Source organism: Phallusia mammillata, chromosome 6, assembly GCF_965637545.1.
Source record: "Phallusia mammillata chromosome 6, kaPhaMamm4.hap1.1, whole genome shotgun sequence".
Lineage (NCBI taxonomy): Eukaryota > Metazoa > Chordata > Ascidiacea > Phlebobranchia > Ascidiidae > Phallusia > Phallusia mammillata.
The window spans coordinates 14,180,839-14,195,681 of NC_137257.1; the positions used below are offsets into that span (position 1 = coordinate 14,180,839).

A 14,843-nucleotide genomic window follows, 5' to 3' on the forward strand; every position below is an offset into this window, starting at 1 on the left:
CCTCACTGAAATCCACTGTCTGTGTGTTATTAATAATTCCACATACTTACACTTTCAGCTAGGGTGTCCCGTTTTGGTGGCTGCAAAAATGGTGATGTCATTAGCTTTAACATAGACATAATCAGTTGACATAAACACCTTACTGAAATCCACTGTCTATGTGTTATTAACAATGTCACATACTTACTTTTTTAATGGGACTCTTCTTAAGTTTAAAAACACAATGTTGTCATCCTTTTTACATCCTTTTTTATATAAATATATAAACATATTTTAAAAAATTGGTCTTACTTATATTATAAAATTTGCTTCTTGGAAGCCATCTGTAAATAATAATGCAATAGATGGATTAATTACACCAAATTTCAGTTACACCACATTGCTTACTTTGAATTTTGAGATATTTTTCGTGAAATATAAGATATATAATAGTAAGACATTGTATGGTAATGATTATAAACAGATCACTTACTGTTGTAGAGCCCTAAACTGACGATAAGGCATAAACCTGTGGAATTGAACATATATACAGCATTTTTATTTATGTTAAATCATCTGGCACACAGATTTCCTAATTAACAATCAACTTTATTACCTTCTTTGTCGATTTTCTTTCTGTATCTAAAGTTTTAACGACTACTTTACAATTTTAAACAACACTTTGCTGTCAGTTCGCTGCTGCAGATCCACATGGCAGTTGTGGCAATAAATAAAATTTCCATTTTATGAAACAAATACAACATAATTAAACTACACACCAGGACCAATTAGTATAATGACACTTTTAATAATACGCTTTTTTGGCGCGAATGCTCTGTTGCGCCACTTACCGGAAAGTAGGTCCTTTTGGGGGTAGATTCCACTGATCTAGAAAAAAGCCTGGATAACGCAACCAGGCGTTACGATAAGGGGATTTTTGAAGCCTGTGTGGAGGTTTTGCCGCCATATTGGAAGGATCACCTGGTACACTGGGCAAAGCAGGAACACAGTGTTATGCATTCCGTTGCAGCAAAAAACGCTAATAAGGTAGAAGTAGAAGTGACGGCAAAGGCAGTGATGATGGAGAGAGCTGTACAAAGCCCAGATATTCCCGTACATTTCAGAAGTGGGATATATTTTTGACATTTTGTTGGAGTTATAGTGATGGCAACTGAGGCTGATTTTAGTTGTATTGGCTTGGAATATTAGTGTTTGTTATATAACTACAGATCTTTAACACATAAAATAATTGTACAAGACAAGCAGACCTTCTTCACGGTGTAGTAGTTTTTTTTAACGATTTATCCAAGTGATGTATACATTTTGTCAAATCCTGTGGTGTAGTGGTTTATCACATTTGCTTTATGGCAAAGGACCCTGGTTCGATTCCAGGCGGGATTAATAAGTATACAATCACTTGGTTATGTGGTTTATTGATCTAAGTGGTAAGTTAATCTCAATATCAAACTCGCATGAACTTCCATTTAATGTTTGGTACAGGATCTATCCCGCAAGTAGATTTTTCTTGATCAGTGGTAGATTCGCGTCATGGTGTTGGTAGCTCTACCAGAAGTTAAAGTGCCAATACAATGGTCAAAGTATAAATATGTCGGATGAGACCGATGAAGCTGGATGAGCGGGGGATGACGTGACCATGGCAACATACTAGCATAGATTACTTATAAAGTTATAATCACTGATCTAGAAAAATGCCTGGATAGCGCATTCAAGCGGAAAAGTGAAGCCTACATGGAGGGTACGGCGGCTATATTGGAAGGATCACCTGCGTTAGGCGGTGGCTGCAATCAGAACGTTATTTGGACTAAACTCAGTATTAGTGCGAAGTTATTATATTGTGTTTCATATTTTTATGTTGATTTCAGGTTGTATTAAATATATTGCTCTTAATATACGCATATTACGCGGTTCTGTGGAGAGAAATTGCTGATGTCGTCGGATTTACATTTTTGCTATTTCACCTACGTAGGTATTAAGCAGCGAAGATACATATATATATATATGATTTCTAGAGACCCCGCTATATATATATATATTCATGCAAATGCAATTGTTGATGCTTATTTTATCTAAAAAGAAACAACTTGACAACGATGCAACATGCATTAAAACCAAAAAATAACTTTTATTGCATGTTTCAAATCGTAACTGAGGAATAAAAAAAACTACTTTGTTCTACTTTTTCTGATATTGTCTCCAGTGATTTTTCTGACATTTTTTTGAGCAAGATGGTGAAGTCTAACTTTTGTGTAGCATTTTGATATCATTTTAATTAGCTCAAATTTATAATTGTCCATAACAGGACAATCAAATGAATGGTCTGTCCCTGAAACATTTTGGAATGAGGAACATCCATCAACACTGAGAATGTTATTGCTTCTAATATTCCTTTGCCTTTTGGTAATTTGTAGTGTCATGCATTTAAATCTTTTTTCCTGTTTTGGGCAAAGTGTAGTTACGCTAGATGATTTCTAGAGACCCCGCTTTATTCTTAAAAAACATAAAGCTATGGTGTGCTGGTAAAGTAGGTGAACCAAGTGATTCAATGCAAATGAAACGTGTTTGTTTTTTGACACCATCTTTCCTGTTTGAAAGACAGATAATGTTTGTGTTGCTGGAACATCTGCATAATCGTGATCATTTTGGATTCCGTTTTTCTTAATTATACTTTCTAATTACTGCAAAATATGAAATTCTCTTGTTTTTGGTCCTGCGTATATCTTTTAAACTTTTAAAAAATTGGTAGAATCTTGGTTTTGGCAATTGCTATGCTTCTCCATAGAAGGCGCTTGCATGCCGCTTTAAGTAGCTGAGTTGTTGTTGAAGCCCCCAACAGAATAAAATATTTAAAAAAAGCTCTAAATAGGCATTACTGAATTTGTACATCAACAAACACTTTAAGGGTGGGTCATTTTCATGTACAAACTCTTGAAATAGTTCGTTTTTTTTTCATGTACAAACTCCGGTTTTTCTTCTTGATTAATGCAATGGTGTGTTATCAGGCAATTTCAGACCAACAATATATAAGCACTCTAAGGAATGATTCCCTTGATGCCTTATTAGAAATTTGTAGGGGCGATTAAAAACCATGGGCAAATATATTCTGGAAAGTCAATACATCAAACAAATGATCGAACAATATAATAAACTGTAGCTTATTTACCAGTAATTTATTTTAATTAACAACTTTGGAACCTAAGACTGTGCGGCAGTATTAACCTTCATTTTGTGTTGGTGCCATTTATTATGTTTCAATTTCAGTTTTTCAATAAATACATTTATTCTTTTATGTATTACTTTTAATGTTTCAATTCATTATTTCAATAAATACAATTTAATTATCACTTGCTGTATTTGTATTGGTAAATTCTTGATTCTTGTGGAAACTGCATCCTCTCTTCAGACATGGGGCAATTCGTCATTCGAATGCATTCGAATACAGGTTTTACCACCTTCGTGCTGTATTCGAATGATTTTGGCTTTCGTTCGATAGTGCATGAATACAATTCGAATTGTTGATGTTAATTTTTGAGTAACAATTCACGAATACAAAAGCTTGAATAAATTCATTCGAATACAATTCGAATTGTTCTAGGTCTTTGCCAACTTAAGAATTTGCAAATTCGAATACACGATAATTTTTTACGAATAAAATTCGAATTATAGTCGGCCTTCGGCAACGTAACAATTCGTAAAATCGAATATATGACTACATTTTTACGAATACAATTCGAATTGTTGTCAGTCTTTGGCAACGTAACAATTCGTAAAATCGAATACATGACTACATTTTTACGAATACAATTCGAATTGTTGTCTGTCTTTGGTAACGTAACAATTCGTAAAATCGAATAGATGACTACATTTTACGAATACAATTCGAATTGTCAATTACCTCCAGACTAAGAGAAGTCGAGAATATGTTGCCACATATTTTTGCCAAATAGATTCGAATACAATTCAAATTGGCAATGATCTGTGACCTGATTTGACAAGTTTTGTTTATGTTACGAAACAATGACACATAGAAGTTTGTTTGTGACGTTACATAAGTGGAATTGTGCTATAAATCTTGCAACATTGGTTTGTTCTCAGCACATAGCGTGTTTGTGAAGCAAAAGTCTCATGTTAATTACATCAGTCAAGCTAATGTGGCAAAACAAAGCTCGTTGGTTTACATTTTCACCAATAAATTTGCAATTCATAAACCCAAATGTTACTTTTTGTTCCAATACCATTTGAGTTTCGGGGCGCTTTTATTTTCCACAACTACAAATACCCGAATCGTTGCATTCGAATGCAATTGTTGGCTTCTTACAACGACCGAACAATTCGTGAATATAAATAACTAGAACTATAATTTTGAATACAATTCGAATTGCTACATCTAAAAAGGAAGGAAGTATTCATGAATACGAATACACACTTGGGGTTTATTTGAATAGTATTCGAATTACACGTTGTTGTTTTTTGGTCAACTATTCATGAATACAAATACTTGAACCGTTTTATTCGAGTACAATTCGAATTGCGGTCACCTTAACATTACGAAACAATTCGTGAATACAAATGCTTTACTGGCATTATTCGAATACAATTCGAGTTGCTGAAATTCAAAAAGAATGGAAGTATTCATGAATACGAATACATGGTTTGGTTTATTCGAATAGTATTCGAATTATATGTCGTTGTAGTTTGGTCAACAATTCATGAATACAAATACTTGACTCGTTTTATTCGAATACTATTCGAATTGCTGTCACTCAAAAATCACCAAAGTATTCATGAATTCGAATACAGTCATGCAGGTATTCGTAAAGTATTCGAATACAGGAAGCGTGTATTCGACCCCATGTCTGCCTCTCTTAGAGTGATAATGTGGCCAGTGTGGTTTATATATTTTTGTAAAAAATGGTCTGAGCAAAGTGCTTGGATTTCAGGTTTGCCTACCAATGTGCAGACGTTTCGACAGTCAGGTTAAGATGGAAATCTAGACAAATGTATTAAACCTCGAATTAAAATGTGTGTAAAATAGTAATAAAAAACTGGAGTTCATGCGAGTTTAGAATTAAGATTAAATTACCAATTGGACAACAATAAATAGAGCACATAACCAAGTGATTGTATACTTAATAATCCTGCCTGGAATCGAACCAGGGTCCTTTGCCGTAAAGCAAATGTGATAAACCACTACACCACAGGATTTGACAAAATGTATACATCACTTGGATAAATAGGTAATACTACACCACAATGTATGACTGTGAAGAAGGTCTGTTTGTCTTGTACAAATATAATGGTAAAATATTTGTAGTTATATAACAAACACTAACATTCCCAGTCAATACAACTAAAATCTAAAACTGACATGCCCAACAGTCATGTGGGCAAACTTCTTTTATACATAACAGATAATATTGTGAAAATAGTTAAAGTTACTGAAGAACAGCATTATGTCGGAAGCAACAATCCCATTGAAAATGAAGTTTTGCAATACTTCGGAGGATTTACAATAAAAAAAGCTCTTCTCAAATTTCCCAATCACTCCAACATAATCAGCAACATTTCCCAATATATTCCAGACGGTTCGATGATAGAACATTCGAAAAAAAACTCAAGGAAATCTGCAATGTCCATCAGAAAAGCATTTATTTCTTCTTTAAATGATATACCTTAAGTACACAAGACCAGGGGCGGCTCGTGCTAGGGTGCTGCAGCACCCCTAGATATTTTTACCTAATATTCCTACCACAACAATACAGAAAACTTTTATGATACTTATTTTTATAAGTATAATTTCCGCCTTGATCGGCATTTTTTTCATTAAAAAAAAAATTATGGCATTAATATGTTATCTATGGTGTAGTTTCATGACGAATCGTGACGTTTTGCACTTGTGCGCATGCGCACTTGGAAAAGCTACATGCCGGGCGAAATAGACGACTGGGTGCTGCGGCTCGCGCAGCTCCACCAATCACGCAGCGTGTGAACCGGCCGCTGTAATTGTGTTGTCTGTTCCGGGTCTATGTTGTGCTCCAAAACCAAACCCGTTTGCTATATTCTAAGTTCGACAGTGAGTACAGTTAAACAATTTTTTATCATTTGAATTAGAAAGTGTATCTACCACCTTGAAAAAGGTCATCTAACACTTTGAAAAGTCACGATTAACCTTTATAATAAAAACCTGAAGAAAAAGTGAAGAAAACTGGGATAAAACATCTTCTATTCCAAATATGTCATGCAGGAATAAGCAACCTCAAGAACTACTCACACTGTGAAGTTAAATGTCTCACTGAAATTCGGGCAATATTAAATGCAGGTCAAACAATTGCACAAGCAACAGGAATTTTAAAATACCTTAGTGATGACAACACAAGCAACAGGAATTTTGAAATACCCTAGTGATGACAATTTCAAGTTTTGGTTTCTTAACACGCCATGTGGACAGTATTTGCAACCAAGTGCAATCTTGTGTATTGATATAATGGACATGTTATGTTTCTTTAAACAGTAGCTGCTAAATTGCTTCACAGGAAATGTTTCTTAAGAATGAACATTCTACAGGGGAGATAGTAGTGACCACCAAACATATCCTGTTGTTAGAAAAGTTACTGAAACTTTTAAGGGAAAAGCCAGTTAGCCAGCAATTTCCATGAGTCTCTCAAAGGCAAAACGGTTCTTGTAAACGTAAAGGATGCAAACTTTTCTAAGGAACACCATTATTTCCAAAAGGACTTGCACTTGCAGTGATAGCACTATATAGAAAAAAAACAGTTTCTTGGTTGTCATTTGGAAAAGCAAGAAGCTATCAATTATTTTGCCTAAACTATAGCGTTATGATTCATTTTAGTTGTAAAATAGAAGCACAAGGTTTAATAATATGTCTTAAATTTAAGTGAGAGTGTTGTGATTTTCAAAGCTTGCAGAGTTTTGTACTTCAAAAAAGGAATTATAAGCTATTTGCCACCAAATAAAGCAGCAAATTTAGCGGTTAAGAAACTTACAAACAATTAATAGTTGTACACAAAAATTAAGAAAAGATGTTGAATAAATCAGTTCTGACACAAATGTAATGTGGTTGTTGAATTTGTCAGTTATGATACAAATTAAAAGCTTTATGGCTATTTTTTTATGTGGTAATTATAATCTGTGACGTGTAATGGAATATGTTGAAAATGCTGACTGTGGCTATAAGGTACTTAAATGATACATGACCATATTAATGACTGAATAGCAAGTGTGTTAGTTAGTAATCATTGTTATAACCAGTTTTACTTAAATGTTGTCCAATTGAAATACTTCGACCTTTTTCGACTCATTTATTAATAATTTTTTTCTATATACTGTTGTTGTGTTTTACCGTATTTACAACCGCTTTGTTTCTAGTCTGTGTCACGTGTGTTTTTGTGCCACATTATTACTGCGTGTTATTGAGTTTGGCCTGTCGCTGTGCAAGTAAACAAAATTCCCCAATGATACCTGTGCTGTTTACACCCGTGTACATTATTGCGTAACAACCATTACGTCACAATGGAGTTGCTAATTAAGATTTGTATTACTTACAAAACTTGCTTTTTCTACACAAAACAATGAGTAGAAAACTAGAAATGCGGCTTTTCTATACATTGCCAACTTATATTTGTCCAATAAAGGCTAAAAATTGGAGCAGCACCCCAAGAAATTTTAGGCATGAGCCGCCACTGCACAAGACATGCAATTAAGCAGCCTAAAGACATCTCCATTAACGAGGTTATTGCTGACATTGTGTGTTCAGTACACTACAACAACTTCATTGAGCAGTTGCACGACTGCACTTTAGAATGTTCTTTTTTACATTGTTAACTTGTTTGTCAAAACATTGTCTCATAATCTTGCCAAAAAAAGTTTCAAAAGTTATTTGTTTCTGTTAACAAAAGGTCTGGTGGATTGCGTGCAGACTTAAAAAAATCTGCCAACAGTGTTCAAATGTAATTTAAAAATAAAATACAAAAACTCCTGTTTGATGTGTTTTTTTGAACATTTTGGCATTGGTTCTTCACACAAATATGTCCAGACATTGACTGAACTATGTGTTGTATTGCCTCCTTTAATTTTTTTGATAACTTTTCTTCGGGTAAGTGTTGAACAATGTAGCTAAATTGATTGACATCTGGATTTGTCATTCTTCTACACACCTGCCTCTTACAATATAAATGCTGCTAAAAATGTTTTTTTAACACTCACAGAGTTTCCAAAAAATGCTTCCAAGCAATCCTGTGTAAAACTTTCTAAGCAAACAGAAATTTAGTATTTAGTAAATTTTTAGTCATTTCATCGAAGTTTAGTGTTGTGAATACAAGTCCTACAAAAATAGGAAAAGACAATATGCTCTTGAATTCACCTTTATGGCTTGTATCGACACAATCCTACACTAGCACTGTTTCTGCATATAGCAGTGGTTCTCACACTTTTTTGACCGCGACCCAAATCTGAGTTTTATAAACATCTCACGACCCAAGCCTCAAACATCAAAAAATGTAACAATTTCGACTCCAAGGTTACGAAGATAAAGCCACATAAAATGTCTATGATACAATAATTCAGTCATGACTAGGAATTGAAAATACTTGAAAAATGAAATGAAAAAAGTTCATTTTGGCAGAATTGAATCACCATAGCGCGACCCATTTTTTGACCGTGCGCGACCCATGTTTGGGTCGCGACCCATACTTTGAGAACCACTGTGCTAAGGCATGGCAAACTTTGCTCAAGCTTGTATAGTTCCACAATGTGAGACCATAGAATGCCCTGCCATTCCTATTAAAGTACTTAGTTTCTCCTGGTTTTGAGAAATAAAGGCTATTTTGAATTGTCTAAAGTTTTGCAAAATTATATATGCTACCACTTCACTAAAAGTAAGGACAAAATATAATACCTTTAACAAATTAGATGGATCACAACATACATAAACCATCCTGTCAGTAGCACAGTAATTGGTGGCAACAAAACATGATTTCACTGGGATTTTATCAACCCCTGCCACTAGTTTAAAAAATTGCCTGTTGGTTCGATGTCCATCTGCTATAACTGCATGTATTTGAACACCACGTGTTTCACACTCAAACAACAATTTCCGAAAAAATTATGCAAGTTTGAAAGCTGGAGTGGCACTTGTTGGGTACCAGGCTAAAGGAAGTAAAATTTCACGACGGACAGTCCTTAGGTAGAAAACTACAACATGCAAAACAAATTTATCATTTTTAGTTTTGGATTTTATAAACAAACCTTACCTAAACGTTTTTCATCACAAGATTTTCCTTCACTACAGAAATTGCATGTTTTATCATCACAAAAACCAGGAAATTATTCTGTATCTTATTGACTTTTACTCTTCATTTCATCAAGACAAATAAAACCTATTGGTGGAGATTCCCGATTTAGGCTCTCTCGATTTCTGCTAAAGCCTGACAATTTGTTCCTGGCTTGGGAGCAATGCAGTTTCTACACACAAAACAATCAAATCAAAAAAGATTTTGTAGATGTAAAACTTTTGTAAATAGTGCAATACCTGTAGCTTCTAATAGTTGATGCGACGAACATGATCATATGCAGCACCTATTGTAAATTTCAATTGCCCATCAAATAAAGTCTGGATGATAACCACGTGCACATGGTAGAACATCGATGCATCATTTTAAGCCACTCGTTTGGCCCCTAAAATGACTCAGCAACCTCAGTATGTGTGCAAATTAATGATACAAAACACACTCACAGGTTCTGTTTGTTCATGTGACTTCAGCTCTCACCCCAAGATCAACTACATTGGCTTGTTGTTCACATTGAGATTGTGTGCATGTATCACATTGATTTGTTACTGCTGTTAGATATCACAAAAAATGCCGTAGTTTTGCACAATGATACAAATTTATTATACCTGAAATTTTATAATTGGGGGATCAAACAATGGTGGTTTCCACAATTTTGTCACCATTCCAAAAAATAAGCGGGTGCAGTTTTGTGTTGAAACCAGTTTGTGCAACTCCATTGCAAAGATTTAGATTTTCTAATTTTGCCTAACACAATGGAAATAGAATTATTTTCTGTATTAAAATAATAGGACTAACATTTTACACACCAAAGTAGTGCACAATGATTCATGCATACTATGAACATCCAGTCTTTTAACATCAACTTTCCAACCTGACATTGAAACTTCTGTTATATATGCTGAAAGCATATGGATATATTTACACCACAGAGAACATTTCACTGCAATGTGTTAAAACCTTATAGCTGGAACCAAGTTGCCATTTTTGAGGTCTGCAGTCAGCTGCTCCCCACTCCTATAATATACCCACTTGTCTTTAAATCAGTAAAGTGTGTCACATATATTTTACTTAGGCTTGCCATATTTTTTTTACTTTAAACCGGGACACTTCCAAACATTTTTTTTCCCGTTTCTTCTGTGTTGGGGGAACAAAGGTTAGCATAGTAGGTGATATTACTGATATGAGACATCGCCGTCGCGACTTCTGTACGATCTGCCTGAAGGTGGTTGACCTGATCATAATCAAGAAAATCTGGCTGTGTATTTGCGAACGCAGCAGAAAACACAAACATTTTTAACGACATAAACATGCGGTATTTTTTACATCAAAAACAGACGATACGATTTTTATCCTGAAAATGAAACTTACTGACAGGCGGAAGGCTGGGGTGGATACTGTCCAAAAAATACCCCGTACACAAACACAAGGAGTAAACGTTACAGACACAAACGAAACGCTACAATCACACAGCAAATAAATTACATTTTATTCATTTTTTAGCATATCCATAAATTTGAGGAATATTAGGCTAAAATCTATTGCGTTTAAACCACTACTCTACCACCTAACTTAAACGAACAACGATATCCGAATTACGCAACACAAAAAGCAAACACGCAATCAATTTACATTTTGGCCCAGTCGTATTGATCTGTACCTCGGACTTTTTTTAAGAACTCGTTGTTCGATTTAACTTTGTCATAAAAATCGCAGCATGACATATTAGTGTTAATTTTGCATGTCAGAAGGGCTTTTACATTCTGCTCCAACATTCTGCTTTTATTGTCGGACCATATATTTTTCATAATGGAAAAAATTCTCTCCACCGGTGCCGAAGTCCCTGGTAAGCAAAATACAAATTCCATCACCTTTCGAAAGTTTGGAGTGAGTAAATTTTTTTCTGAAAGGAAGGCAAACATCTCGACCCACTTTTTTTCACAACATTTCTTTTTCCAGCTTTCGTTTTTGTCATGTTGAGACAGATACCGTTTGATTAGCACATGCTCGTCGAAAAGGGAGTCGCTGTTGATTACCTGAATCCCAAACAGGGTGTTAATGTGCTCTGCCGATGAAAGAACACTAGGCCATGATATTTCATCTGCTTTTAGATCAATCCAAAGATGAGGTAACACATCTTTATAAGCATCCCCATAAAGATCCAGATATGATAGGCATTTTTGATAAAATTCTGTTGTTTGTTTACGGAATACTTTTCCATCCACTTCCCCCGCGTTTTCCAACTTTTCTAAAAGACACAGTGCCTGGTAGGGAATGAAGCTGATCTCCTTCCTTTCACGTAAGTTTAATTTTAGTTCCGACAGAACGTTTGCCATATCTACAGCACTGGCATTTTCCTTTTCCAACTTCAAAATAATTTCGTTGAAGTACTTCAGTAAGCCGTGGACAAATTTCAAATAAAGCTCTTGCGATGGTTCTTCAAAACATCTTCTGATTAGTGTTGGGCAGCCTTCCTGGGAGTTAAAGTAACTTTTTAGAGCTTCAAACATATCAAGTATTCTTTGCAAAGCTGGTAACAAGGACAAAAATCTGGTGTTACCATGTTGCAAGATTCGCTGATATTCAATTTCGACAAAGTCGCAAAAATTTTTCAGTTCGGTAACGCGAACAGTGTAAATGTGGAAGTATTTGTAGATTTTTACTACAAGACTTTCCACACACACAGGCAATGTATCCACTGCGTGTTGGAGGCAGTTGTGAACAATGTGAGTAGCACATCCAATGCCTATTATATTTCTTTTCAGGCTTTCCCTTACTTTGAAGAAAACGTTATTTTTCCCCTTTCTTTTTACACCGCCAAAGTTAGTATTGCAGTTGTCCGCACAGAATCCAACAAGTTTTTCTTTTAGCACATTTTGGTCAAGAATGGACACTAAGTAGTTGCTAAGTATTTCAGAAGTTTCACCACCTAGTGATTTAAACTCCAACAGCTTTACTTTTACGCCCAAGTCGGGCACAAAGTAACGAACCACAACTGGAACAAGTTTGATCTCTTTTCTGTTCGAAGCATCGATTGTAACGGTGACAAAATTAGCCTTGTTTAACTCCAGCCGTAGTTCAGCCGCTAACATCGGCACAATACAATTAACAACCACTGATTCACATTTTGTTTTTGCCAGGGAAAACTTCGGATCAAACAATGTTGCAATCAACTTGGACGTACAGTCACAACTTTTAAAGCTGTGTCCATGAATAGCAGTATGAAACGCAAATGTAGCCTCTTTTGCTGCTGAGATTAAAGATTCGTTTGAATTGACCTTTTTGAAAAATGTTGTCAGTTGAGTTGACGACGCTGCTGCCTCAATGGAAGTTTTGTGCCTTTTGGTTTCCAAATGTTCTTTGATATCTGATCGACCACCATGACAAATTGAAAAAACAGACCGACAACGATCACAGTGAACCTTGCCATCATGCGTCTCTCGTATATATGGGTAGTCTATTTTGAGCTGACTAGTTAATTAACATTTTCTTTTAGGCATTTTAGAAAAATTTTAGCAGTCTGATTGTCACACTTTAAAGTGCTTCACAAATCTAGCAAACTATCTTGCAGCCAACTATACTTATCCAATGAAAGCAGGAACAATCAACTCACAATTATACAGTGATGTAACAATGCCACTTTCATCAAAATGAATGTAGTGAACAACAAACCAAAGCAAGACAATCCACTTTTAATAGCAACACAGGTGAGAGTCAATTAAACGTACCGGATGGCTGCATAAACTTAAAAAAACGGGACATATCGGCTAACCGGGCGGGACACCGGGACAGACCCTTAAAACCGGGACGTATGGCAAGCCTAATTTTACTGGACATTGATAAAAAAAGGAAACAAGTTATACCATGGATGGCACCAGACAATTTTGCAGCTGCCTTTTTTAATCCTGCAAACACTTGTACAACCTCTTTTCAGGTAACTTATTTCTGACTGTTGCTTTTCTTTTGCTTGCTGGTTTGAGTAAATATTTTAATATCGGCAACCACAACCCTCCCGTCCCGATCCCCGTGATGCGACACAAAAGAGAGAGACGGGTGAATTAGTAAAATTGCGACTCCATTGCTCGCCACACTTTTGTTATTTTGATTTGAATAAAACAAGGCTCTGGAAGGCCCAAATTGACGAGTCCATGTCTCCTCCTGTTCGATTCTCGAGTGAGTCTCTTGCAGGAGGACGACATGGACTTCCAACTGCCGAAGACTTTTGAAGACGGCCAGTCTCCTTGCGTCATCCGCGAGTCCTCGGCAGTTGAGGGTTGCTTATTGTTATTGTTAGGCGAGGGAGTAGACCTCCCTCGTTTCTTTCTTCTAACCTTAGTGAAAGTGGTGTCCTCTGTCTCGTCCTTCTCCTCCGATGTATCATCCGAGTTATGGATGCTGCAGTTGCCGCTTGGTGTTGAGGGGTAAGAGGAGTCACAGCGTACCTCCTCTTCCTGGACCACATCGGGTGGCGCATCCACTGCCTCGTGCGAAAGTGAAACAGGGTCCCCCTCGCTAGTGTCGAGCGAGTCTTGGGTTTGGTTTCACTTTCTTTAGCTTTTCAAAGGCTTCTTTGACCGCTATCGCGTTGTCCGCAGCGTTAACGACTGTGGCGTGGCGACTATGTCTGCCTTTGGTTTCTTTTGGCGTTAGAGTTAGTGAAGGAAAGTCCTCCACTTCTTCATCGACCTGGGGACATTCCTTGTCCCGGTGTCCAAATTTTCTGCATAGGAAGCATTGGACTAGTTGACTATCGTAGTGGACTACGAAACGCAATCCACACACTCTAACATTTTTCGGAATTGGATTTTCCTTAAGATCGGTCGTTCGTACCTCAAAGACTCTTTTTCCGTTGAACTTACGATATTGCGGATCACGCAACTTGTAATATTTGCGAACCTCCCCGTGTCGCCTTTCCAACTGGTACAAGATTGGCTCCCATTCCAATCTGTTAGGTATGTGTTCTATTAGCACGTCGGTGAACTCCGGATCGTGGAGTTTTGCATACTCCACCTCTTTTAAGGAGTTGAGCCTTTCCGCAAGTATCTTTGCTTTTTCTTTAGAGGTACAAGTGATGTCAGTTAGGCCGTTGAACCTCTCCACGATCCCTTCAATGGCCTGCAATGGAAATTTGACTTTTTCTATCCACTTGTAAATTAATCCCCGTGTTTTTCTTGCGGGAAATTTGACGAGAACTTCCGTCTCTGTAGAGAAAGATGTGGTGGGCCCTTTAGCACCACCGCTTACTATTCTGTTCCATCCTCGTTTGATGGTGGGGGCTCCTCCACTCGGGAGAGAGCCCTGTCTTCCACTGACAGCGGAAGAAGATGGTGGAGGGAGAGCACCTCCCTCCGAGGATGTCACAGGATCAGAGATATATCCAAAGTGATAATCCAATCAGGGTCTCTGGCGGCCTTAACGCGGGCGTGGGCCCGACTGGGTCGGTTTCAGGCGATTTCTCTTGGTCGAAAACGCGGGCCATGTCCGGTGCGGTGGTGCTGGGTGAAGTGGTGGGCCCGTCAAGGCCGTTGGTTAGTACAGGCT

General features: G+C 36.8%; 1 protein-coding gene across 1 annotated transcript; it reads right to left on the minus strand.

Annotated features, from left to right (window-relative positions):
* Positions 1-10,926: 10,926 nt before the first annotated feature.
* On the minus strand, positions 10,927-14,781 carry LOC145234339 (uncharacterized). Its single transcript, XM_080099077.1, has 4 exons — positions 14,737-14,781; positions 13,848-14,417; positions 13,513-13,753; positions 10,927-12,759 (listed from the first exon to the last, which is right to left on the minus strand). The coding sequence occupies exons 1-4, from the start codon at positions 14,779-14,781 to the stop codon at positions 10,931-10,933; spliced, it is 2,685 nt and encodes an 894-aa protein (XP_079955203.1). The 3' UTR covers positions 10,927-10,930.
* Positions 14,782-14,843: the final 62 nt, after the last annotated feature.